Source organism: Harmonia axyridis, chromosome 4 (assembly GCF_914767665.1).
Source record: "Harmonia axyridis chromosome 4, icHarAxyr1.1, whole genome shotgun sequence".
NCBI classification, from domain to species: Eukaryota; Metazoa; Arthropoda; class Insecta; order Coleoptera; family Coccinellidae; genus Harmonia; species Harmonia axyridis.
This window is the reverse complement of record NC_059504.1, coordinates 26,873,976-26,898,136: the sequence shown is the minus strand read 5'-3', so window position 1 is coordinate 26,898,136 and position 24,161 is coordinate 26,873,976. Positions and strand designations below refer to the sequence as shown.

The 24,161-nt window shown below is 36.6% G+C and overlaps 1 protein-coding gene across 1 annotated transcript in view; it reads left to right on the top strand.

Annotated features, from left to right (window-relative positions):
• LOC123678100 (cilia- and flagella-associated protein 47-like) overlaps window positions 1-24,161 on the top strand; it is a 31,777-nt gene that overhangs the window by 6,876 nt on the left and 740 nt on the right. The window contains exons 7-13 of the mRNA XM_045614903.1: window positions 1,860-1,952; window positions 2,009-2,678; window positions 5,709-6,030; window positions 6,084-8,096; window positions 13,383-13,753; window positions 16,496-17,772; window positions 20,576-20,974. Of these exons, the coding sequence (XP_045470859.1) occupies window positions 1,860-1,952; window positions 2,009-2,678; window positions 5,709-6,030; window positions 6,084-8,096; window positions 13,383-13,753; window positions 16,496-17,772; window positions 20,576-20,974 (5,145 nt within the window). The remainder of the gene's footprint in view (window positions 1-1,859; window positions 1,953-2,008; window positions 2,679-5,708; window positions 6,031-6,083; window positions 8,097-13,382; window positions 13,754-16,495; window positions 17,773-20,575; window positions 20,975-24,161) is intronic.

Below are 24,161 nucleotides of genomic sequence, written 5' to 3'. Positions count from 1 at the left end.
CTTGAGATAGCATTGTAATTTTCCTTTTACATACTATGGACTTATTCGTCTTCTTAACTGTTACCCATGACCTATTTTTTACACTCTAAGAGTTATCTGACTCATCTCATATTTATGTTACTTGGGATCCTTGGATAACAGCTCTGTCAAATTATTCTTATTTTCTTTTGTTTTGACGTTGTCAGTTAAGGAGATAATTGAGCTAATTTAGCTTCCTTCTGTGTTCTTTAGAAAATGAACCTCTGCTCTGGCTGGGCCTCTTCACTGTATATTATCCACTAGACTTAGTACTTTTAATTTCTCTAAGAGATAGAAAAGAGCTAGGGTAATTCCAATGTTTTATCACCATATTAAGCAACGTTTATCATCAGCTCAGCATGGTTTTGTCCGGGGAAGGTCGACTGTAACTCACCTAGCCACAATTTCGCAAGTCATAGCATCACTTGGTTTCAATCCTAACTTTGTGAGGTTGATTCGTTCCTATTTAAATGAAAGAACTAATTGTGTTTTCTACAATGGATTCAGATCTTTCGAGTATGAGCTCAAGTTTGGAGTTCCTCGGGGATCTAACCTCGGACTGTTACTGTTAATAATATTCATTGATGATCTTTTATGCTCTCTCTATTGCGAGGCTCTATCCTATGCTGTTCGTGAGAATACTTGGTATTAATAACCAATTACTTCTTCTGTCAAGTTTGGAATTGGTTCGTGGTTGGTGCTTGCGGAATGACTTATTTTAAATTTGAAGAAGTGTTTTAAGGTTACTTTCACCATGAAGGCGCAGCCACTAGCTTTCGTTTATCACATTGGTGATTGCGGCTGGAGATCGTTTTCGTGACCTGGGAGTTTGGTTTGACTGAGAGCTGAGTTTTGTTCCACATGTTGAGGATCTGTGTGCATCTGCCTGTAAATCTTTGGGTTTCCTGTTTAGCAGCTTCCGTGAGCTAGACGATCTGTCAGCTCTCAGAAATGTCTACTTTTCACTTGTTCTTAGTATGTTGTAGTACGCTAACATAATTTTGTTCCCCATTTATGCAATGCATCCATTCAGCGAAATCAGAGGAAGTTCTTGAAATACGTCGTATATAGGAAAACAGGCATATATATCTCGAGTCTCAGTTTCAGAGAACAATTTGGTTATTTACTGCGCCGTTTGTATGCCAGCATGAAATTATTGTATGCAAACAGGAGAATCCTCGATTGAAACTTAAAAAAATGTTACTTTTGCGAAACAATGGTCCTTTCGATATGTAATTATGGTTGTCCCTGTCTAGATATTGCTACTCAAAACCGGATTCAGCGTGTACAGAGGATTTGCTCTAGGTTCGTTTATGACCTCAGGAAATACGACTCTGTAGATGAACATTTTGCAGTGGTTGCCTATGTCGAAACTGTGGGAGCTTCAACTTTTACGCATCAAGTGCTTCAAACTGGTGACCCGCAGTATTTCTGACTTAAGATTACTCTTCGGTTCGATATGCATGATGTGCCAATTTGTAGTTGCGAATTGCTTGTGATTCTAAGATACAAGACGCTAGCGGTTAAATTGTATGACCTCTTTCACGATGCATTGAAAACGTTCTCTGTAGTGTTTCTTAAAAAGGTCAACTTGTTTTCTCATTGATTTTGATGCACAGTTGGTGGGTTCATCTTGAGAGGAAGTCACGGTACAGAGTTTTGTAGTTTTTTTTTGGTATTTCAATATATTCTTCATTTTAATTTTCAATGCTTATTTTTTTTAACATTCTTTCCAGATAAGTTATATGTAAGAATAGCTTTAAGATAGGTATGTGTATTTCTTTTTTCTGAATAAAGAAGATCATTACTATTACATAAATAAAATATATCCTCATTCCTAGTAAACGAAACTCCTGAGCCATCAGCTGTTTCTCAAGACAGAAGTAGGAGCTCCTTGATGACCATAACCACAACCATTCCACAAGCTCCTCACGGTGAGCTGAAATATTATAACGAACTATCGTCGATATGTACTAAATTCGAATTCTAGAAGAGGACGAGGAAGCAGAGAACGCCAGGATCGAGAACTTGGTTACTGAAGAGAAAATATCATCTTGTGAATCCTTCAGAGTTTGCTTATATGGCGACAAAGAGTCCGCTGTGGTCAAACTGAGGCCAGAACATATATATTTGAATCAGATCCAAGTCAACGAGCTGTACCTGAGAGAAGTCTCATTCGAGAACTGTTCCACCTACTTGCCGATTAACATAGTCTACAACAAGGTGGCCTTCATAGACGTACAGCCACCGAAGATATTCTTGAAACCGAAGGAAAAAAGAGAGGTTATTCTCAAGATCCAATCGAAGAAAGCTGGTTATTACTGTGGAAATGCCAATTTCGATTTAGTCGTGTACGAGAGCTACGACATCTTGCACAAGAAACAGAAGGTGGTCGTTGGCTGTCTAAAGATGAAAATCTCTTTCACAGGAGTTCTAGAAAAGAAGATTCCTAAGACAAAGTTTGTTACCACACTCACGCCAGACAACCTGAATGAAGTAGGGTTCATGACCCACAATATCAAATTCAACACCAAGGTTGTGAAGATGAAATCTGCTGTTATTCGTGAAGATGAGGAGATCTTTAGAGAGGATGACAGTGATTTGATCGCTTTTCCAAACGATAGACCCCAATCGCTAAGGCCTTGGAGAGAAGAAAAGCCGTATGTAAATACATAATAATATTAAAATGAGTTTCTTGTAGAAGTGAAAACAATTTATAAGGTTCTTTTCATAGTTAGGAGGATTTAATTAATTTGGGAACAAGTAGAGAAAGGGTATAAACAATCATTGTGAATTATGCTTCTACGCTGAAAGTAAATTTGATCCAATAGTATAGCTATATCAAAAACAAAAACAACCAAAAAATATCGTAATATTAATAACATAATATTGAAACTAAAGTTTTTTTTTCAGAAAAATCAATGATTGTCACCAACTGATTTTTTTTTGAGCTATTTAATTTGTCTACTTACCATGTTATTGTCGGCATACTTTCATCTTTATACCCAGGTGAAAATGCGACGAGGATAAGCAGAACTGTGAACTTTGAATGCCGTACAGAAACAGAACACAAGGCTCCGAACGATATGCGTATCCATTTACCGCAGGAAAAAATATTTGCAATAATTTCACAACACTCTCATTGCATGTCTTATCTTACCCAACTGACTAGTGACAAGATCGAATTCGAAAACTAGACTTTTATGAGTTATGAAATACCCATTTTTTGATCTGTCAAGATGTATGAGTATCAATGTTAACTATTGAATTTACTAGTGAGTACTAGGACTATGAGAATTTTTTTTTATATTTGTTTACCTGACGTTTCGCCCAATATGTTGGCTTTTTCAGAGGCTGAAATATACAGTGTGTTTCAAGTTCGACTGCCCATTAGACGTTTCTGGAGAACGGGGCCTATTTGATATCTGAAAATTCGGAATATGACATTGTTCATGATGCCCTTATTCAGCTAAAATATTTTCGAAGCTCCGGACTTCCGGTTATACAAGAAATGAAAAAATTAAGGAAAAAAACCTTTCTTTTTTCATTTTAGATAGTATCAAGATTTCCATTCTCAATTACTCCTTCCGAAAATTATTGAGTTAGTACTTATAGTTTTCAAAATATTAAGAAAAAACCGAAAAAAAAAGAGAGTTTCCATACTCACTTTTACGCGAAGAATTATTTTTACTGTGAATATCCTATGAGTATACTCGATTCACTTTCTCGAACTAGTAGGAATATCGTGCATATCTTGAACTTGCGAAATATCATCACAGGGTGTTTCCAAATTGTGCCAAAAATTGTCAACAAAATTTGATCATTGCTTTAGATGTTCAAATGGGAACCCTATTTTTTTATGATTGCGTTGGATTCTTGGTAGAAAAATAAAGGTAATGTCAAACATGATTATGCTCCAAAATTCAATAATTCAATAGTTATTCGAGATTTTATGAATTTATGTTATACGTACAGTCAATTTTGTAGTTGTTCACTCTCACAAATATCAATAATAAATTATATAATATATCGCATATTTATTATGCAAATTTCGATGTTTTAGCACTACAACTTTTGAACCATAGGAGATAGACGAAATCTGATACCCACTTCTCGGTCTCTTTTTCTGAGAAACTAACAAGGGTACTATTCATTTTTGGTCACCTTCTTTTGTTTTCGAGTTATAAGCGAAAATTGGAAAAATTGCCATATCGAAAAACATCTATATCTCCACTAATACTGATGATAGAGCTCTGAAATTATACAGGCACTTTTTTACGTGGAATCCAGTGGTGTGCTCGTCTTTTCAAGAGGGTTTTTAATTACGAAGCTATGACCCAAAGTTATGTTTTTTCAAATGGGAACACTATATTTCTGTGCTATTTTTTGAAAGTTTAATTTTTCCTGATTTCAAAAATATATAACATCATATGGTTCGTATCAATATAAATAATAGAAAGTGGTCAAAAACCTGTTTTTACCTAAGATTCTCATTATTTCTATGGTTTCAACTATTGACGAGTACAGAAAAATTGAGCTTCCTATAAAAAGAGAAGTGTCCTTCCGTTAATCTGATTTTTTCTATGATTTTTACTAATTCCCTTCGTAATTAAATTGTTCAATCATATATGCATTGTTTCATGTGCTATTTGAAATGGATTGGTAGAGTATATCCAAAGTAACTTGGAGTAAGATGAATATTTCAATTATACAAGGTTTGTCCAAGTTTCCAGAAATTCCTTTGGGCTAAGTGAATTTATTGCCTAACAATACTTTCAGATAAACCCCGGTACTTTGCAGATCGCGGTATCCACTTCAAAGGGACATCTATGGCCAAGAGTTTTTATGGAATAGTTCAAGTGACTTTGAATAAACTATACTTGTGCGTATTCATTCTGGAGACCTATGAAAATAATCTGCTGATGCATCCATCTCATTACAACTCTTTCCATTGAAACAATCGATCCTGTGAATCTTCTCGTTATTTCCGAATCTATTTTTAGATAAAAAATTTATAAAATATACCTAGATTCGAATTTTGTATAAATTAGTAAAAAGCATAGAAATAATCACATTGATGGAAGAACACTACTTTTGTTATAGGAAGCTCGATTTTTCTGTGCTCGTCAACAGTTGAAACCATAGAAATAATGAGAATCTTAGGTAAAAAAAGGTTTTTGACCATTTTCTATTATTTATATTGATACGAACCATATGATTTTATATATTTTTGAAATCAGGAAAAATTAAACTTTCAAAAAATAGCACAGAAATCTAGTGTTCCCATTTGAAAAAACATCACTTAGGGTCATAGCTTCGCAATTAAAAACCCTTTTGAAAAGACGAGCACGCCACTGGATTCCACGTAAAAAAGTGCCTGTTTAAGGTTTTAATTTCAGAGCTCTATCATCAGTATTAGCGGAGATATAAATGTTTTTCGATATCGCCATTTTTCCAATTTTCGCTTATAACTCGAAAACAAAAGAATGTGGCCAAAAATGAATACTACCCTTGTTAGTTTCTCAAAAAAAGAGACCGAGAAGTGGGTATCATATTTTGTCTATCTCCTCTGCTTTAAAAGTTGTAGTGCTAAAACATCGAAATTTGCCCACCCTGTACACTGAATATGGCTACTCATTGTCGATAATTGTGAAATTTTTTCACCTTCTCTAGTGTTGTTCAATTTCTAGAATCAAAACCATTTTTGCGAAGATACCAAGAAACATCTCAACTCACGACGAATATAGTTATCCTTTGGAAACCCTGTTGTTCAAAAAAGATAACAGAGATTATTACATCAAATATTTGAGGAAAGAACAGAAAAAGGCAGGGATAGATATAACGAAAAAATCCCAGGATTACGTTGTCACTAGAAAATGGATGTTTGAACAATATTTATGTGAAATGCCCGATCAGAAAGAGCTCAAGGTTAAAATGACAGGGTTTGTACCACTATCACCAATCTTACTCCATAATATAAAGATAAGTCCTAGATACATCCGCCTCCAAAGGGTAAGTAAAAGAAAATAGTCATTCATAACATCTCATAACCAATATATTTGCAGATAGCGCCTATAAGCAACGTAGAGCACCAATTCACAATTTTCAACGACAACCCGTTTCCCCTATTTATCTATGTGACCTCTGTCAAGACCGGTATCTACTTTCCACAGGGCCACTGCAAAATAGTAAACCCTCACGAGGTGAAAGTGATGACTCTCACCTGTTTCGCAGGTCTCGTAGGCAGGTACATCAATCTCATCCAAGTCATCGTTAATTTCTGCCATTTGTATACCATAAGCGTTATGGTGGAGGTGGTGCCTAAGATGATCAACTTGGACGAAAACGTTCTGAACTTCGAACCGGAAAGAAGCGGTAACATCAAGTACATCCAGCTGCAAAATCATCTGAACTCATCCATTTCTTTCTCAACGGAAATGTCCATGTCTAGATTCACCATACAACCGCCCTCCGGTACCATACTTCAGAAGAGAACACTGATGTGTTCTGTACAGTACAACAATCAACCGGAGATGCCAGATTATTGCGAATTAGTGTTGACTTCGGAGGGTGGTGGATCACAGATATTACAGATATCTCGGAGAAAGGAGAAGCCCACAATAGATATTAACCCTCCACGTCTAGTATTGCCTAATCTCCCGTTGAACATTGTAACAAAACACACTGTACGGGTGAGGAACATGATGAATTACGACATATGCTACATAGTGGTAGATCCTTCCCCTGCACAAGGTGTTGAAATTTTTCCATACGAGGGCGTCATCCTGGCCTCGGCTGAAATTGAGATGGTTCTCACTATATTGATCGATTATACTGAGAATTTCAACACGAAGTTCGAATTGGTATTCGAAGATCAGTTTAAAGTTGCATTGCCAGTTGAAGGACACGTGGTGGTACCAACGATCGATATAAAACCTGAGAGCATTGTCAATCGTCAACTCATTCCATTCGCGTACCGAAGAAACATATTTTACGTCAAAAATGAGTCGATGTGCGAATGCGTGGTCAGGTTCGATCTAGATCAGTACGAATATTTTCGAGTAACGGAAACCGAGAGCGATATGGACTTCACCATACACAACACGAATCTGAAATTGCTACCGGGTGAAGTAAAACAGCTGTTTCTTCACTTCGTGCCTATGGACGCAATCACTGAGAGCTTTTACATGCCACTTATAGTCAATGATATGATAGGACCACCCTTCATGAGCAACATGGAATCTATGCGTTTTAAGTTGCAGGAGAAGGACTCCAGTACCGAAATAAAATTACCTTGTTTGAAAGTCACGAGCATATGTAGCACAACTAGTCTTCATTTTTCCACATTGAAACTAAGCTTTACTTACGATCTTGCCAGTTCGAACACGGAGCAGTTGACCAAGTTCTTCACGGCAAAGAATCTGGGAAACGAAACGGTTGAGTTTTGCATAAAGATCGATAAGATGATATCTCAGTTTTTCCTGGAGTACCACAGTGGGGTCGACATCCAAGAGACCAGCTCTGCTCTGGTTTGCAAACTTAGACCGCAGGAGTCGACCATATTCTTAGTCAAGTTCCAGCCAAGTGTTCCAGGAAAATTCATCAATAATTTACCAATTTATGTGAGGAATTATTTGGACGGTTGCATCTTCAATTATTTAAGATTGATAGGCACTTACGAGCAGCCGTTGATGACCACGGATCATAGCACGTACTATTTGGGATGTACCCCAGTGGGTTTCAAGAGTGCTGTTATGCTCGATATAAACATGTCGTATCATGATAAGAACTGTCAAGTGAGCTTTGATTTACCACCTCCAGAGTTGACCATAACGCTCAGGGAAAGGGCCAGTCGGAAGTACAGAAATACCACCAAGATAAAGATCCTCTTTGTATCATCTCAGCCTATCAGTATCTTCGAAGATTTGAACTTTCAATGTTCTTGTGGAGCAACCTGCAAAATAAAGATGGTTTGCTACTGTGATAAGTCCTTCCTCAGTCATTTTGCCTTTTTCACGAACCACAAAAATTTCTTCAGAGAAAATCTGGTTTTACCTGCAAAGAACTTTGAGTTTACGGTAAGGATGTGGCAGTAATCTAGTTATCATCATATACAGGGTGAGTCAAAAATGGGAACCTCGCTTTCTAGGGGTGATGGTAGATTGAAGTATAGTTTGATGGATAAAATATGGCCCAAAATGCATATTAAGGGAGATAAAGCCTTCCAAAGTTGATAAAATTGAAAAAATTTGCCCGCATAACTTCTAAACGGTGACAGTCACCAATTGAAATTTCGTGCATTCATATGTTGTTGAAATTACATGAAATAGTAATTTACGTAACAAGTCCGGAAAATAGGGTTTTTTTGGACGAATAGACAAAATTCCAGGACGAGCGTAAGCGAGTCCTGGAAGTCTGTGAGTCTAAAAAAACCATTTTCGGGCGTGTTGCGTACAATATTTTTTCGGCTACCATGTAAAATAACACTATCGCTGCTGCTTTTCATATTTTATTGCGATTGCGATCAAAAAACATACAAATTTTTGACAACTAATTTCATATGAACTGTCAGCCGTTATCTCGGTTTCTATGGATTCTATGATTCTTTTCCGGCCTAGTCCGGGAAGTACGTACTTTCCGGACTAGGCCGGGAAATGCTACTTTCTCAGAGAAAAAGCGTCCGGGAAGTGAGCACTTCCCGGACGGTTGCCGAAAAATGTATTTTTATCCAAATACAAAAAATTGAACCCTTTTCGAGATATTTGAGTTTTCGTAGTCACATGATGTCAGCAGATCCATTCATCGCGAGATTCATTGATAATCGTAGAAACTCTTTTTCCAAAAAAATTACTCACCCTCTAAAAACCCCCTTTATAACAATATCAGAAATGTATAAGCGTAACAAGTTCTACAACATACGTTTATGCAAGAAATTTCAAACTGGTGGCATTCACCGTTTAGAAGTAATGCGGAGAATTTTTTATTTTATCCAGTTTAGAAGGATATATCTCCTTAAATATGCATTTAGGGCCATAAGAAGTCTATTCATCCAGTTATACTCATTTTTCAATATACTATCACCCCCAGAAAGCTCGGTACACATTTTTGACTCACCTTGTTAAGGCGTTTCAGAATTGAGTATCATATTCGAGGATCGGATATTTACAAGAAAAATAGTTGTTTCTGTTTAATGATTTTGGCTTGTGATAATAAAGAATTGAGGGACGAAAAGGTATCCAAAATTTGTACAATGACTCTCCATAACTTTCGATGACTTCCTATGAGGTTGATTATAACCATGGAAAATCTTCCATGGTTATAATCAACCTTATTTTCGGTTAATATCAGATTATCTTTTTTATTTGAACAAAGAAAAATGTTTAAAAAAATTTATATTTTCTGTTTTAATAATTTATTGAAGAAAACAAGTTCATATTTGCAACAAAGCGAAAAACTTATCAAAAATATCGGTATGTATCAAATTTGTAAAAACAGTTATTATTCGTGTTGAGGCTTATGTCCATATTTCGAGCATTTTATATAAAAAGGTAAAGAGCATTTGGAAAATTTATATATTTGCCTATCTTGAGTATCTAGATAGGCCAATGCGATTTACCATCTAGCCACACCTTCGTAGGGGGAATATGAACAGTGGTTGATGATCTTTTCTTTTTCTGCACAATTTCGTTCTCCAAACAGCTTCCTCTTTTTTTGACAAATGCTGGGATCCTGGATGGATTAAGCAATAGGTATTTTCAGCCCTGAGGTCAACCAGTTTCATATATTATTATTTCCTTTTGTGCGTAAGAGCATGCCTCTTGAGGAGTCAACAGTGAGGTGTCATATCAATAGCACGATCGCATGTACCATGTACTATTTTAATTTTATTTTGATATGGTGATGCCCAGTGAGGAGGTCCATTAGATCAACGCCCCCCAAATGTGAATTATTTTCTAGAACTGAATTGGGACAATCAATATCGATTTCACATTTTCATCTAAAAGTGAGTTATCATTGAAAAACATAGATTCTCTTATGAATTAGAATTTTTTGTCACTCTTAACAACGAACTACTTCAATGTAAATATGTCCCATGGACATATACAAATGCCAAAATATATATGTCCATACTAGTCAGTCCTGCATGTTTATTTGGATTATTCTGTATCGCATAAATATAAGATTCAAAAGCAATCGTTCCTATGAGGTCATAACAAAATTTGACAGCAGACTACTCCCAGTAAAAAAAAATTATAAGCATTATCAATTTTTGTTTTTTTTTTCTAAGTCTAGAAGATCCTCTTCATCTTCAAACAAACCATTGATTAGCATCAGGCTATGATATTCGTCTTCTGACTAGCTCAGTTCGAACTCATTGCCGTTGTTCCAGAAATTTTCTGCAATCTCTTCCAAGTCACGTTCACTGAATGATTTTTTATACATATTTAATTTTTTGAAAAACGCAAACTCAAGGCGTATACTGACATAGAACAAAACGTCGTGTCGTAATGCTGTCGCTAATAAATTGTTTGTAAAATCCTCGCGTAACTTTCGATGCTCACTGAAAGCATCTCAAGAATTTCATGACTTAGAGGAAAAATCTTTGAAGACCCCTATTTTTTTTTCGAAATAATAAGATATCAAAAATCAGGTCATATACAGGGTATCCCGGGATGAGAGCGACAAACGGGTATCATGAATGAAGGTAATCATGGAGGACTCGTATCAAGAGATTTCAATCGCCTGAGTGCCTTCGTTTGGGATATACGAGGTGATCAGTGAAATTTCACAGTTCAATTTCAATTAATCGACCGAATAATTTCAAATTTGGAAGTTTTATCACCCTTTAATATCGCCTTCCTTCAAATTTTCTGAAATCGTATAAATCAGATCAGGACTAGGAAAATTTCAGACTTTTTCTATTTTTGTGAATATTGGATTACACTGTACGTGAACACTATTATTTTTTTTTCGTTTCCGTTACCACAAAGAATCAATTTATAATAACAATTCTAAATGTCTGCTTATTTGTGATAAATTTACAATTTCTAAACTACCACCAAAAAAAAATCGGGTGGAAAGAAGCGGGCACTCTTCCAGATAAAATATCACCCTGTAGATTTGCATTTAAAATTAGCATATCATATGATGAAAACTTCAAATTGGAATATTTATGACAAATTCAAATTAAATATCTTGTGCTATGAGAAAAAAACTTGAACTTTCAACATTTTTATCTCGAAAATAAATCGTTTGCGGACCCATGTTATAGGGTTTTATTCCTCAAAATGATTCGAGGAATCTGTCATTTTCGATTGTACCCCCAATTCAGGAACACCCTGTGAAGTCTGATGTCTTCACAAATAAATTGCAATTTGAATGAAACAGATTAAATTGTAAAACACAGCACAGACAATTTTTCGATGCGAATAACTCACTCCAGTTCTTTGAGAACTACAGTATTAAAATTTTGTGAGGAAAATGATACAAAAATTAAAAAAAAAAACTTTCACCACGTGTATACCGATGACGAATGCAAAAATCACTGATGGCAAAACAATGGGCCCCCAACAAAAGTGGTAAATGAGGAAAATAATTGACCTCGGACATAGAAATCTTGAAAGCGATAAAACCTTGAAACGGTCAGATTTTTATGCTGCCGTTTCGATTCTTAAGATGGGTAAAGAAAAATTTTCGTTTTTCGTCTGAGAGGATTCTGTAATTTTTTATTTGGAAATCTTGGGGTACTCCCAGTACCCCCATTTCTACGCCCTTGTGTGGTGCACTCAAAAAACGAGCACGCCATTTTGTACTGTCCGCCATTTTTGATTTCAGATGACGTCACTTATAGCTACTCACATGTTTTGTCATCCAAACCTACCATTTGCGAAATTTCATCGAGATCGGTGGAGAATATGAGTTTGTCAAAATTCAGTTGAACCTAAAAAGCTTATGAAGAAAATGTGAGTCAAAACGAAAGTTCCCGAAATTATCCACCAAAGTGCCAGGACTTCCCATGAAATGTACAGGGTGGGCAAATAAGCGAGGTAAGCGGCTATATCTCAGGATCCACTCATCGTTGAGACTTGAGACGGTAAAATGTTTTACCACTAAAGTGTACAAGAAAACACACTGGAAATTGTTTTGAAGTTCATACCTCTACCGCTAGAGGCATACTAGCTATCGTCGAGTAGAAAAATGAATATCACTCGAAAATGTTTCATACAAAGTTGAAGAAAAAAAATCATCACTGTAATCCTTGGCAAATTCTCTATCTTTTTGAATTGTCACTTTCGATTTTTCGACATCAAATAAGGGTAGGGGAAAGGGAGAAATCTGACTGATTGAAATGCCTGTAACTTCCAGTTTGGCTCAACATTTTTGAGCAAACTGCTCCAGAACGCCTGAAGCTATCGCTTTGCGACCTTTTGGGTTTTTCATACAAATTTGATGGGATTTCTGTTTCTGTCAGAACTTAAAGGCACAAATTGGATTTTCGCCGTGCATCAGTTGAAGAATATCTTCTTTCGGCCATAACTTCAGAACGCCTGAAACTATCGCTTTGCGACCTGCAGGTTTTTTCATGCAAATTTGATGGAATTTCTGTTTCTGTTAAGAAAATCCTATCATTACATTTAAAATTTCGAAGTAAAATCAACAAAAAAATGAACTTATGACTTAGCGCCCCCTATGGAAAGCAGCAAAAACAAATTTCTTATGAGTATATTTTATCCTCAATCAACAAGATATTATCTTTCAGACGAGATCTAATTTGCTCAAGAATGTTGAGCCAAACTGAAGTTACAGGCACTTCAATCAGTCAGATTTCTTCCTTTCACCTACCCTTATTTGATGTCGTAAAATCGAAAGTGACAATTCCAAAAGATAGAGCATTTTTCAAGGATTACAGTGATGATTTTTTTTCTTCAACTTTATATGAAACATTTTCGAGTGAAATTCATTTTTCTACTCGACGATAGCTATTATGCCCCCTAGCGGTAGAGGTATGAACTTCAAAACAATATCCAGTGTGTTTTTTTGTATACTTTAGTGGTAAAAATTTTTACCGCAAGTCTCTACGATTAGTGAATCCTGAGATATAGCCGCTTACCTCGCTTATTTGCCCACCCTGTACCTATAATGACTTTCCAAAGCTGTTCGCCCCTTGCAAAGAATAGATAGATGTACGAAATGTCCTCGAAATATGGCTTACAATAATGAAACACCCCTTTTATAAATATTGTCATAATCTTTTATATTCACATGATTGTTTTTGTTCATTATATTACCTTTCTTGATCTATTGATAATTTCCTTTTCAGAGAAGAATGTGTTAGCTAAGTTTGAAGATTCTTGTCATTTCAGAGTACCGCTTTGAGAGCCTCACAAGTATCGGCGGAAGGAAGTACCAACGTTAATTTCATAAAACGCTTAGATCTGGGAGATTATCCGGAGAACGAGAATTTTTTTAATTTTCCCTTTTTCCCCTTAGAAGTTGACGAGGAGAATGACTATGAATATCACGACGATCTCAGAAAAACTCTAGTCTTCGTCGAAAGATGGATATACTCTCAGGGGTTCTATCAAACACACTACTTTCAGATACCATACACTATAGCCTTGGCACCGATAATCAAGGGCAAAGAAGTCAAGAAAGATACCCTAATAGAACCCATAATCCTGACGTTTCTGGTGGAGTTAGGTGGAGAGCAAGTTAGGGAAGCTTCTATCTCGAGGTACAAAGTGAGCTTCTTGATCTAGAAATAAAACTTTTCTAATTACATGGGTACTGGAGTTGCAGTTGTTACGTGATTGATATTAGAAGCCCCAATTTTGAAATACACCTGATTAAAATTTCCCTAGTTTGTTAACAGTATTAGTGACAGGTCCTCAGTAAAAGGATTCCTACTAAATTTTATGATTTTTGCTGCGATAGTTAAGGAGAAAATAAATAAAATTCATTTTGGAGATCGATCCTTCTAAGGCTGTTGATCCATCAAGAAACATTTTGTCGAAAAAAATTAGTTGAACATTCACCAATATTTTAAATTGTAGAATATAATTGTGAATTATTGACCACACTCTGTATATACAGAGTAGTTGTTACAAAGCGATAGGGTACTTATGAGAACACTGCCATAATGTGTGGTACAATACTTCCTCGGTCTTCGATCTAGCACTCCTTAGTACCTACGCTATTTTAGATTTTGTAACACTATTATTTGCCAAGAAGATTTGATTCACGTATCGTCGCATACTCAACGCTAGACGTATCCATAAAAGCAAAATTTTTATAGTATCTTCAATGTTTCAACGCGGATACATATACCAAATTTAATCAAAATTGTACGAGTAGATATTGAAATAATGAGATCTCGGTTAACTTCACGTTTGCATATGAACCAGGCCTACCGTATAACCGAAAGAGCTTAAAATTACATACAGTTATAAAACACAATCCAAATATCCATTTCAATTTTCACTAGTAATACCACTAGAGGTCAAATTATTAATTTCGGAAGTTTTTTCGAGCTCATCAATATTTTGAAAATTAATCCGAGTAGAAAAAGAGGCATAATTTTCTAAAAATATTCATAAGCGAGAAAAAATTTCCGGATTTAATTTGACCTCGTGTGGTATTCGGTGAGAAAATTCCATACCAAATGTGTTTATTTCCCAACAACATCAATTCTCGTCTTGATCAAGTACTCTAATCAACCTGCCATAGTATATAATAATTGTGTTTTTAATATGAACATTAATCATAATTGTCCAAAGAATTTAGAAAACATCTAAGCTTGTAGTTCAAATGAATCAAAATTATCATGTGAACAAATAAAAATTAGATTATCAAAAAAAAAATTATAATTATAATTATAATCGTCAAAACAATTTCCTGTATAATTCGCTGTTGGGTACCCACCAGGAAAAAATTTCCACTAAAATTCATCCGTTGCGATGGTGATCTGTCAGAAATACACGTTCTGATTGGTTAAAAATCACATGTGTGGAATTTTCATTAAAATCGAACAGGTGAACGCGAGATATGGAAATACTATTTATTTGAAAAAGCTGAATGTAGTACAACACCATCAACGGTCCAAACTGAGTTTCTATACCAAATTTCATCAAAATCGGATAATTGTACAAGTTAAGGCTTTTACTAGGTTTTTTGGGGAGGCCAACACACTTGCCAGAAAAGGAGCACAAACTCCTTTCATCGACCCGGAACCTTTCTGTGGTGTAGACAAATGCACCTACAAGGAGGAGTTTTAGGAAAAGGAGGTAATCGAAAGATCTGGGGGAATCTTCCTGGTCTGGATCAGTCCAAAAAGTTTCTTCGAAACTTTGACTCTATAAGATCCAAGAAGTATCTGGATCTTAGTAAGAATATGCTACACCTCCTCACTGGATTCCCCACAGGGCATTGCCGCCTTAGGAAACACCTTATGAGAATGGGTCTAACAGAAAATGACGAGTGCAGATTCTGTGGGCAGGAGGAAGAAACTCCGGATCACCTGGTGACGGAATGCCTCGCCATCGCTAGCCAACGCAAAACCTGCTTTGGACACGAAACTTATAGAAGTGAGGAATTAGCCTCCTTGAAACCATCCCAGATATTGGAGTTCATCATAACTCTGGAACTGGAAGGCGAGCTGTAGATCACGTTATGGAGAAAATAGCTTTGATGGGGGGCACAATAGACCATTAGGTCGAAGTGAAACGTAACCTACTTAATTAAATCTCAATCAAAATCTAATCTAGTTTTTTAGTAAATACAAACCGACAAGTATACGCGAAGAATTGAGGTCTCGAGAAAGTGGCCTCCTGTCAATTGGGCTTAACTCTTGATATATTATTGTTCCAAAAGAAATGTACAATAGGCACATGTTCTTCTACAGGTTAGTTCTGACAATAGAAGCCCCTTGAAATCTCTCATTTTTCTCCATTATTAAACAATACAAATCGTTTCTGAGTAATCAAGATGTGTACAGCCATTAATACGAGATACTATTGAAAGTATTGTTGTTTGGTGTTATAACATTTGATCAGTTATACAGCTACTTACAATTTCAAAAGTTCAATTATTCGAAAATGGTTACAAATCGCCTTAGCTACCTACAATCAAAAAATGTTTATGAATCCTATTCTACCCCTCATTCTACGTCACATTCGAAAAATATATGGAGTGTTCCTTCTCAAAAGAAAGCGAAAGTTACATTCGAAATGTCCAAATTCAAAGTTCGATAGTTATCGTGAGTAATCACGAGATTACTCACTTACTGGTAGTGATACCGGTAAGAACAGAAAAAATAACTTTTGAACTATATGCTGAGCTATGAAACTATTAGGTATTTCTATTTACCTAAAGTTGCCTTCATCTATTATTCTATTCATGTTCTTTCTATCTAAAAACTATTGAGACGATTCATCGTACTCCTCAAGTTCAGTGTCCATTCAACATTTATCTATTCCAGTAAGGTGAACGTCTTCAACGACAAGAATATCGCTCTTCACTTCATGACCACCTATATAAACATGATAAAATATTTGGAGAGCCAAGGAGCCCTTATGCCTCACGTTCTTCCAGAATTTCTCCTGAGCTATGAATACTATGAAATAATTTACAACTACTGTCCCCATCTCCTTAACATCAAGGGTCACTTCTCCAAAGGAAGTTTCCACGCTTATAGCGCTAGATGCTATCTGGATCTAATACTGCAAAGCATAAAGATTTTTATATTGAGTCGTTTGAAGATGTTCGATATAGAAGTACTACAACAGACTACTGAGGAGGAACATTCAGAAGATAGACTTTCTGCTGTCTCTACTTTAACACCCGTTTCTTGTCAAATCATAATATTGAGACCAAACAGCAGCATTTATTCTTCTTACGAGCATATCCTTCTCTACTGGCTGCAGTATCAGTACGACCAGCAGAAGCATAGATTGTGGAAGTCGCTATTGAGCGATGGTATCGAACATTTTCCCCAAAAAGAGATCAAACTTTTCGACGAAAATTTGAATGACAGTATGGTTTTTGCTTGTGTGACCCACGCTTACTGCCCTTATATATCTCACGCCCTTGTGGACATGTACGTTCCTCCTTGTTCATTCGAGGAGTATCACCATAACGCTTGCACTCTAATCAAGGCGTGGAATTTCCTCAAACTCAGCTTCACAGTTGAGCCAGACGATATCGTGAACCCAAACGGAATTAATATGTTTCTTCTCACTATGTATCTTTACGAGATCCTGCCCAGCTTCTTTCCCAAGGAAGTGTTGACTCTCGAAGCCAAGCTCACTCAAGAATCCAAGGCCAGCATAAACCTCACTAATTTCTCTGATCATCCGATTCTTTATGCGGTGACGTTTTTTAGCAACGATTCCGGATCGTTCACAGCAGAAAGCGAAGTATTCAAGCTGCAGCCGAAGAAAGTGGGAACCATGAACATCAAATACCAAGCCAAAAAGATTTCCTCCCAAAGAGCCATCCTGGTACTATCTGGTGAAATGCCGGGACAGAAATACGGTAGAAGCAGGGCGATATATCTAAACGGTATGACGGATTTGAACTACTCGGTAAAAATGGTGGAATTTAAGTGCGAATGTTACAAGATCGAAAAGATGAAGATACATCTGCGTAGTCCTTATAACGTATCAGACACATACGAAATTTTTTTCGCTACCAGTTACGACGGCAGAAACGAACATGAAGAAATAGAACTACGCAGTTGGAAAGAATATGTTTTAGGTGAATTTTAGTTTTCATTTTGCATTAGCAACATAAGGTAAATTCATTATTATGAGGTACTTTTTTCCAAGCTGTTTTGCATAATAATTCAAGACGTTCACATATTTATAGATACTCAAAAGTTTTGTTACACTGTTTGAGTTCTTGTTTTGATCAGAGCTGTTACCATCTCAAACGCTCAAACGCTTTTCCTGGTTGTCTCTCTGTTATGTGAAATCATTGTTTCTTTTTTATATTTGAAACTGTGTTTACTCAACTTCTTTTGCTACGTAGTTGACCTCAGGGTTCTTAGTGATATGTTGGCAACCCTAATCGAATCATCGATAGGGTTGAAGTCTTTTTTACCATCATTTCGATATTCTTTCAAAAATTTCTCTTTTCATTGAACTTATGACAGTGTCTGTGGATTTGTGGTTTCTTAAGCATCACGATTGCTGATCATTCTCGGTTCGTTTTTTGGTTCACTTGGTTTTTTCCCTCTATGCGTAGGTAAAGTCTGCTTATTCTTGAGTTTGTTTTATACACTTGCGTATTTTATATTCATACAATATGTCTACTTCTAAAAGGGTCAATCTTCAAGGGGAGACTTGCAAATAACTTGTATTATTTATAACAAAAATGTAATGTATCACATGGTCGAAATGTTGATGGTTATTCTTCAATTGATCATTTCTTGATTTCACGAAATATTTGCCATAAATCAATTATATTTCAGTATCCTCATCTTCTAGTATGGTTCTTCGTGCTAAACTCAGTCCAAGGCTCTTCCTTCTGTTTCATCGCTTGAACATCTTGCAATAATTCTCTCAAGGGCTGACTTCCAACGGTTGACTTATTGATTATTGATATTTGTGAAAAATTTCTATCTATTGCACACAATGACTTCTTCGGCATCTTCCATACTTTTGGTTGTATTATGTTTTTATCGCTTCATTGGCTATATTGATAGCAGCTGCTACTTATTTTCTGGGCATCTTTAAAATTTGTGACTTTTTCCCTTTTTTGGGGCTTTTTTGTTTTCAAATTTTGATGATTTTGATTCTGTTTTCTGTTAGTGTTGTTGAATTTGGGATGGTATAGCAATCCGCCCTGTATCGTGGTAGAATTACAATTTTTACCTGTCGTAAGCATTTTTCCATCTTCGAGGTTGAGTGGTCTTATGTATTCAGCTCTTTCACCGTCTGGTTGAATCTATTTTAATTTTTCAGCATTTTTATCTTTATTCAGCTCTTTCTTGTATTCTTCTTCATATGAACTCTTTTATAGTTTTTGGGTTTTCAATATGTGAAAATTTCGGCCTTCTCATTTCATTAGTGCTCTCTTCGTAGGCTTCTTTTTTTCTCTTCTCTAGATTTTCAATTTCGTCTTCTAGTTCTTCCGGAATTCCTATAAGTCGGATTTCAGTGATTTTTCCTGTAGCGTCTTCTCTACTTCCTTCTTCTTTCAATCACTTTCTTGGAATTTTCCACTCTTTGCTTATTCATTGAGTGCTTCTTTCTTGATGTTGTATTTGGGTGTGGGCATTTTCTTCTTTTTTCTTCTTTTTTCTTCCTTTTGTTCTAGTTGAGCAGCAGGCTTCTCTCCTTGCTGTGTTTGGAATCTTCTTCTTTGTTATTATTTTTCATTCATTATTATGAGTTTCCACCAAAATTAAGGGGGTCGACTTTTTAGTTTACTTGGATGTCATTATTCTAACATCCGCTTTTATAATGCCTTATAGTAGGTAAGCCAGGTATTTTTTGATAATGTTTATATTTGCGTCTTGGTGGAGATATCGTTCCACCAAGAATCTGGTCATTTTCTTGTAGTCTTGTTAGGATTGTGTTACGTCTCGAATATCGTGCCTTACTGTAGTATCTCAGTTAAATATGATGCCCTCCTTGTGCGTCTCTGGATATGAGCGTCCAGGTATTGCCAACTATATGTTTTTGGACTTTTTCTCTGTTACTGGGTCGGAAGGATGGCTTCTTTCATTTGACCCATATTGGAAAAAAACTTTTATTTTCGTTCAGCTGCTCTCTTTCTACACTCGGATTTCTGGTGCTTGAGGGGCCATCAGAAAATTCCTCATCACAAGTTGCTTGCCTTAGTCGTTCTCGCAATCGCTTTCGATTTCCATATCGCTTACAGAAGACATATTTATTTACTGAATTATAAAACCGTGATAAAATGATAACAATTTTAGTTGACTAGAGGAGCATTACCTATTCCTGGATTCAGGGAGAATATATTTTTTTGTTGGCAAAGAACAATTGATAAATCCAACAGGTTGATATTCATTTACCTAAATTATTTCAGTATCTTCTGAGGCTTATCTCCACATCATTTTTTTCAATTGTGACTAGGTTATGATCATGGAAATGAATGTTGTTCATATTGCGTAGAATTTTTTCTATTGAGATTTGGTTTTACATTTCAGAAAAGGATTATGGCTCAGGCCTTTTTTGTGTTAATAACCTATAACCGATTGCATATTGTGATATGGGCATCTCCTTGTTAATTATTCAATTATCCCTTTGATATACTACTTCCGAAAATGCATTTTCTGGATTTTCCATGGTTGAAAATGAATTTTCTCATTCATAACAAAACTACAATTTTCTTTTATTTTTCAACTTTTTTGTGTTGTCAGGTAAAGTTTCGAGTTGAAAATGAGTTTTCTGATTCATAACAAAACTACAATTTTCTTTTATTTTTCAACTTTTTTGTAATGTCAGGTAGAGTTTCAAGTTGAAAATGAGTTTTCTGATTCATAACAAAACTGCAATTTTCTTTTTTTTTTTCAACTTTTTTGTGTTGTCAGGTAAAGTTCCCAAGAGGATATTTTCCAAAGAGTACCAGTTTACAATCACAAACCCAGAAGAAGGGTTCGTGTTCGAACCCATAATCTGTTGTCAAATGCTAGCTATCAAAACATTTAAAATGTTCATGGTGGGACAACATGGAGATTGGTGTTTCGAGATAAGGACCATACCAAAGATGTCTAAACCGAACCACGAAGTCATCAACGTATCTTTACCGCGTGGGTTCAATTCTCAAACTTGTTCTTGTAGAGAGAATAGCTCGGATATACCTCTCATTTGTCCTAAAACAATCCACATAAATATACCGGCTAAGAACAACCTCTACTTCAAGTCACTGAGGGAGATGTTCATCACCTGCGCCGATGAACAGTTTCTAGCTTTTTGGAGAAAATACCTACGTGAGTAAAATTTCGTATAGTAAGAGTCTTCCATATTAATTTTTTTTCGAATAAAAATACTTATTTTCCTAACAAGGGTGGAAAGTGATACTTTTCCGCAAGAGTCTGCAGTTAGCGGAGTTCAGTCAAGATGTCGAGTGCGAAAGAGGCACTTTCCACATGAGTTAGGAACAATATTTTTCCTACCAGCGTAAATGAAACACGGAAAGTTTCCGTTTTGATACCGATTGACGTTATAAGAAATTATGCGCTCAGCCGCATAGAGAAACGTTTGAATTTTATGATTTGCGCATAGACACATGTCGAAATTTTATAATTGATGCGACTCTTTAATATTTTCGTGCGGAAGAAACCCTTGCTATTCACTTTCTGCATGTATATGAGTGCGGAAAGTGAATAGCAGGGCCTTTTATCCGTACGTATTTGGAAAAGTACTACTTTCTAAACGTCAATGCGTGTGGAAACTAATAGTTTCGAAGCTCTAGTGGGAAAAACTATTATTTTTCCTGTTATCGAAATTTCTGTAATGAAAGTCAAATTATGATATTCTAACACTGCAAAAAATAATGCGGTTTTCTCTGGAGGGTCTGAGGTATCAGAATACTGGTCATCGGTATAACTCAGTTCCATAAGTCAACAACCTGGGAACACATGAAATGTTGCTCCTATCACAAGAAGTATATGTCAGGGTGGTTGAAGGCATCGGGCTGACCCTCTTTGGATCCGTCTGAAGGAAGCGTCCGGTGGGGTAAGCTGCGAAGAGAGCGGCGTAGTCCTCCGAGATGGCACCGTGAGCCCAATTCCAAATCCACCAAGAATATTACCTAAGACGAGGCGTCAGCTTGGACAGAATAGAACTCCATCTCGTTGAACTTCTACGGAGAGATGGAAGAACTCGCTAAACCGAGAAGGAGAACATCCTTTTAATGAGAGTTAATTCTATAGCAGAAGATCTTCAACAGATAAGAGGAAGAGCATATCGCACTTCTTGGAAAGAGATCGATCCAGGCAAAATATCCTACCCAAAGTTAAAAAAATGAATACATAAAAAAAGAACATTAAACAAAGCTGCAAAACTCATACACCAACACCGGTTGATGACAAGACAGATCTTGAGGATATTAATCAGGGTATACAGATCAACCAAATCTTCAAATGAATAACACCAAAAAAACCTTCATTAGAAATTAGCTGTTTCACACGAAAATCTTCCCTCAAGAAAGACCAAGACCTAAGGGATCTCGGATGAGATAAGGGACCGTGGAAAGAACGAATGAAGTTATACAAATGCATGTCAACAACAACTCGACCTTCGAAGACATCGTGGATTATGTGTACTTCGGGCCATAACGGTATGTGAAGAAAATAGCATAGGATGTAAAACAAGAAGACCAAAGACAAGAATTGAAAAGGAACCACCATGGATAGACTGGAACCGACTGCAAAAAAATAAAGGAACACCTCATACTTACCTTTATACCATTTCACCATCCAGGAAGGTAATCAAACGAGTACTGCATAGCATCGACATCCAACATCAGGAAGAGACAAATTAATGACCGACTAACAGTAGAATGCAACACCCGAAATCAGAGTGCGAAGGCATAAGAAAATCGGGTTAAAAATATACAATAATAGCTTTAACTAGCTTCTTCATAAAAACCCAAAACAATTCAATCGCAAACTAGAATGAACAACGGCAACATCATCTGAAGAAAGGTACCCATCAAGGAAAGCATGTAAACAACGTAGAAGGAAATATGGAGTGAGGCTGGCGGGCATGATGATGGTGAGTTCTGGATAAAGGAGGCAGAAGAGGAATCAAGCAGGTACCATCAAGGAAGAAAACATAAAAAAGGTTTTAAGAAGACGAATAACTGGTCTGTACCGGGCCCGGAAAGAATTCATGATTATTGGTGGAACTCCTTCAGCTCAACACACATATTTTTAGCGAGAGTATTCCAAAAAGTCTTAACCAGTTACATCCAAACATTACTATTTTACTCTATCGAAGGGAGATAAAACATCACAGCGTTAAATCTGACATCCGAACATCATCCAGCTGGACCTCCTACTGATGAGGAACTATCCGAAGAATGGCATACCGAAGGACTGCATGGATGATATCCAACAACCATAAAAAAGAAAAGTGGAGATAAACAAAGATTCCTTGCATATCTGGAAGCTGGATACCTCTTTCCGGAAACGGAGGACAGGCTGATGGCAATCTAGGACCAAGTGGTCCCCACCAGATCGTACCAGAAAGACATAACGGGGTAAAATCTGACCAGAAATAAATAACGTATGCTCTCAGGCATACTGCCAGAGTACGATCGGTATACCGATCGGCACATTGCCTTGGCGGAAGTTTTTCACCAGGCCATCGCCTTGAAATATGGATTATTAAAAACGCACAAGAATATACACGAATACTTACCAAAAGAAATTCAGCAGTATGATGCTGTAAAGGTATACTGGGACCATACGCTCACAACAGGCCTGACGTTTTTGACAAGAAGAAAAACAAAGCCACCATAGTTGATATCACCGTGGACACGCAAAAGAAGGTCATTCTATGCACTTCAAGGATTGTTAGAAGACTTTCAACAAGCTATTGAAAAATGTCTTGTTCTTTTGGAACTGGCATCATCATAGCCATACCCTGCAAAGATGAAGTAAAAAATGTACTCGGAAAAAAAACAGGTCGATCTTATTTGAATGCCTGGCCACTCCGAGATACCCTTCAAAGAATCAACAGACCGACCGGCTAGGAAATGAGGGTTAATCCCCTTCACTGAGCCATAGCCATTTTGTGACCTACCCGCTAGGCATCAAGGGATGTCAATTGAGAAATGGGAACAAAACAGGAAGCTTGCATTATGGCAGACAATCAATGGTCAAAAACTGGCTAAGTGACTTCTCTCCTACTAGACAAGCTGGACTAAAAAAGTTCTATAACTCATAAAACAGGAACCGAGGAAAATGACAGGCGCACTTACCTGTGAGGTATCTTCTGACAAACATGGGAATAGCATCTGAAACACATTTTCTGTCAAGAAGCCACTGAGACAGCCAAGCACTTGCTGTGCGAATGTGAAGCTGTTCACTGGAAAAGACTACAACACCTTGGCTCGGAACAAGTGATGAATGCAGCCCTCAGAAAGATGATTGAGTTCATTGAGACACT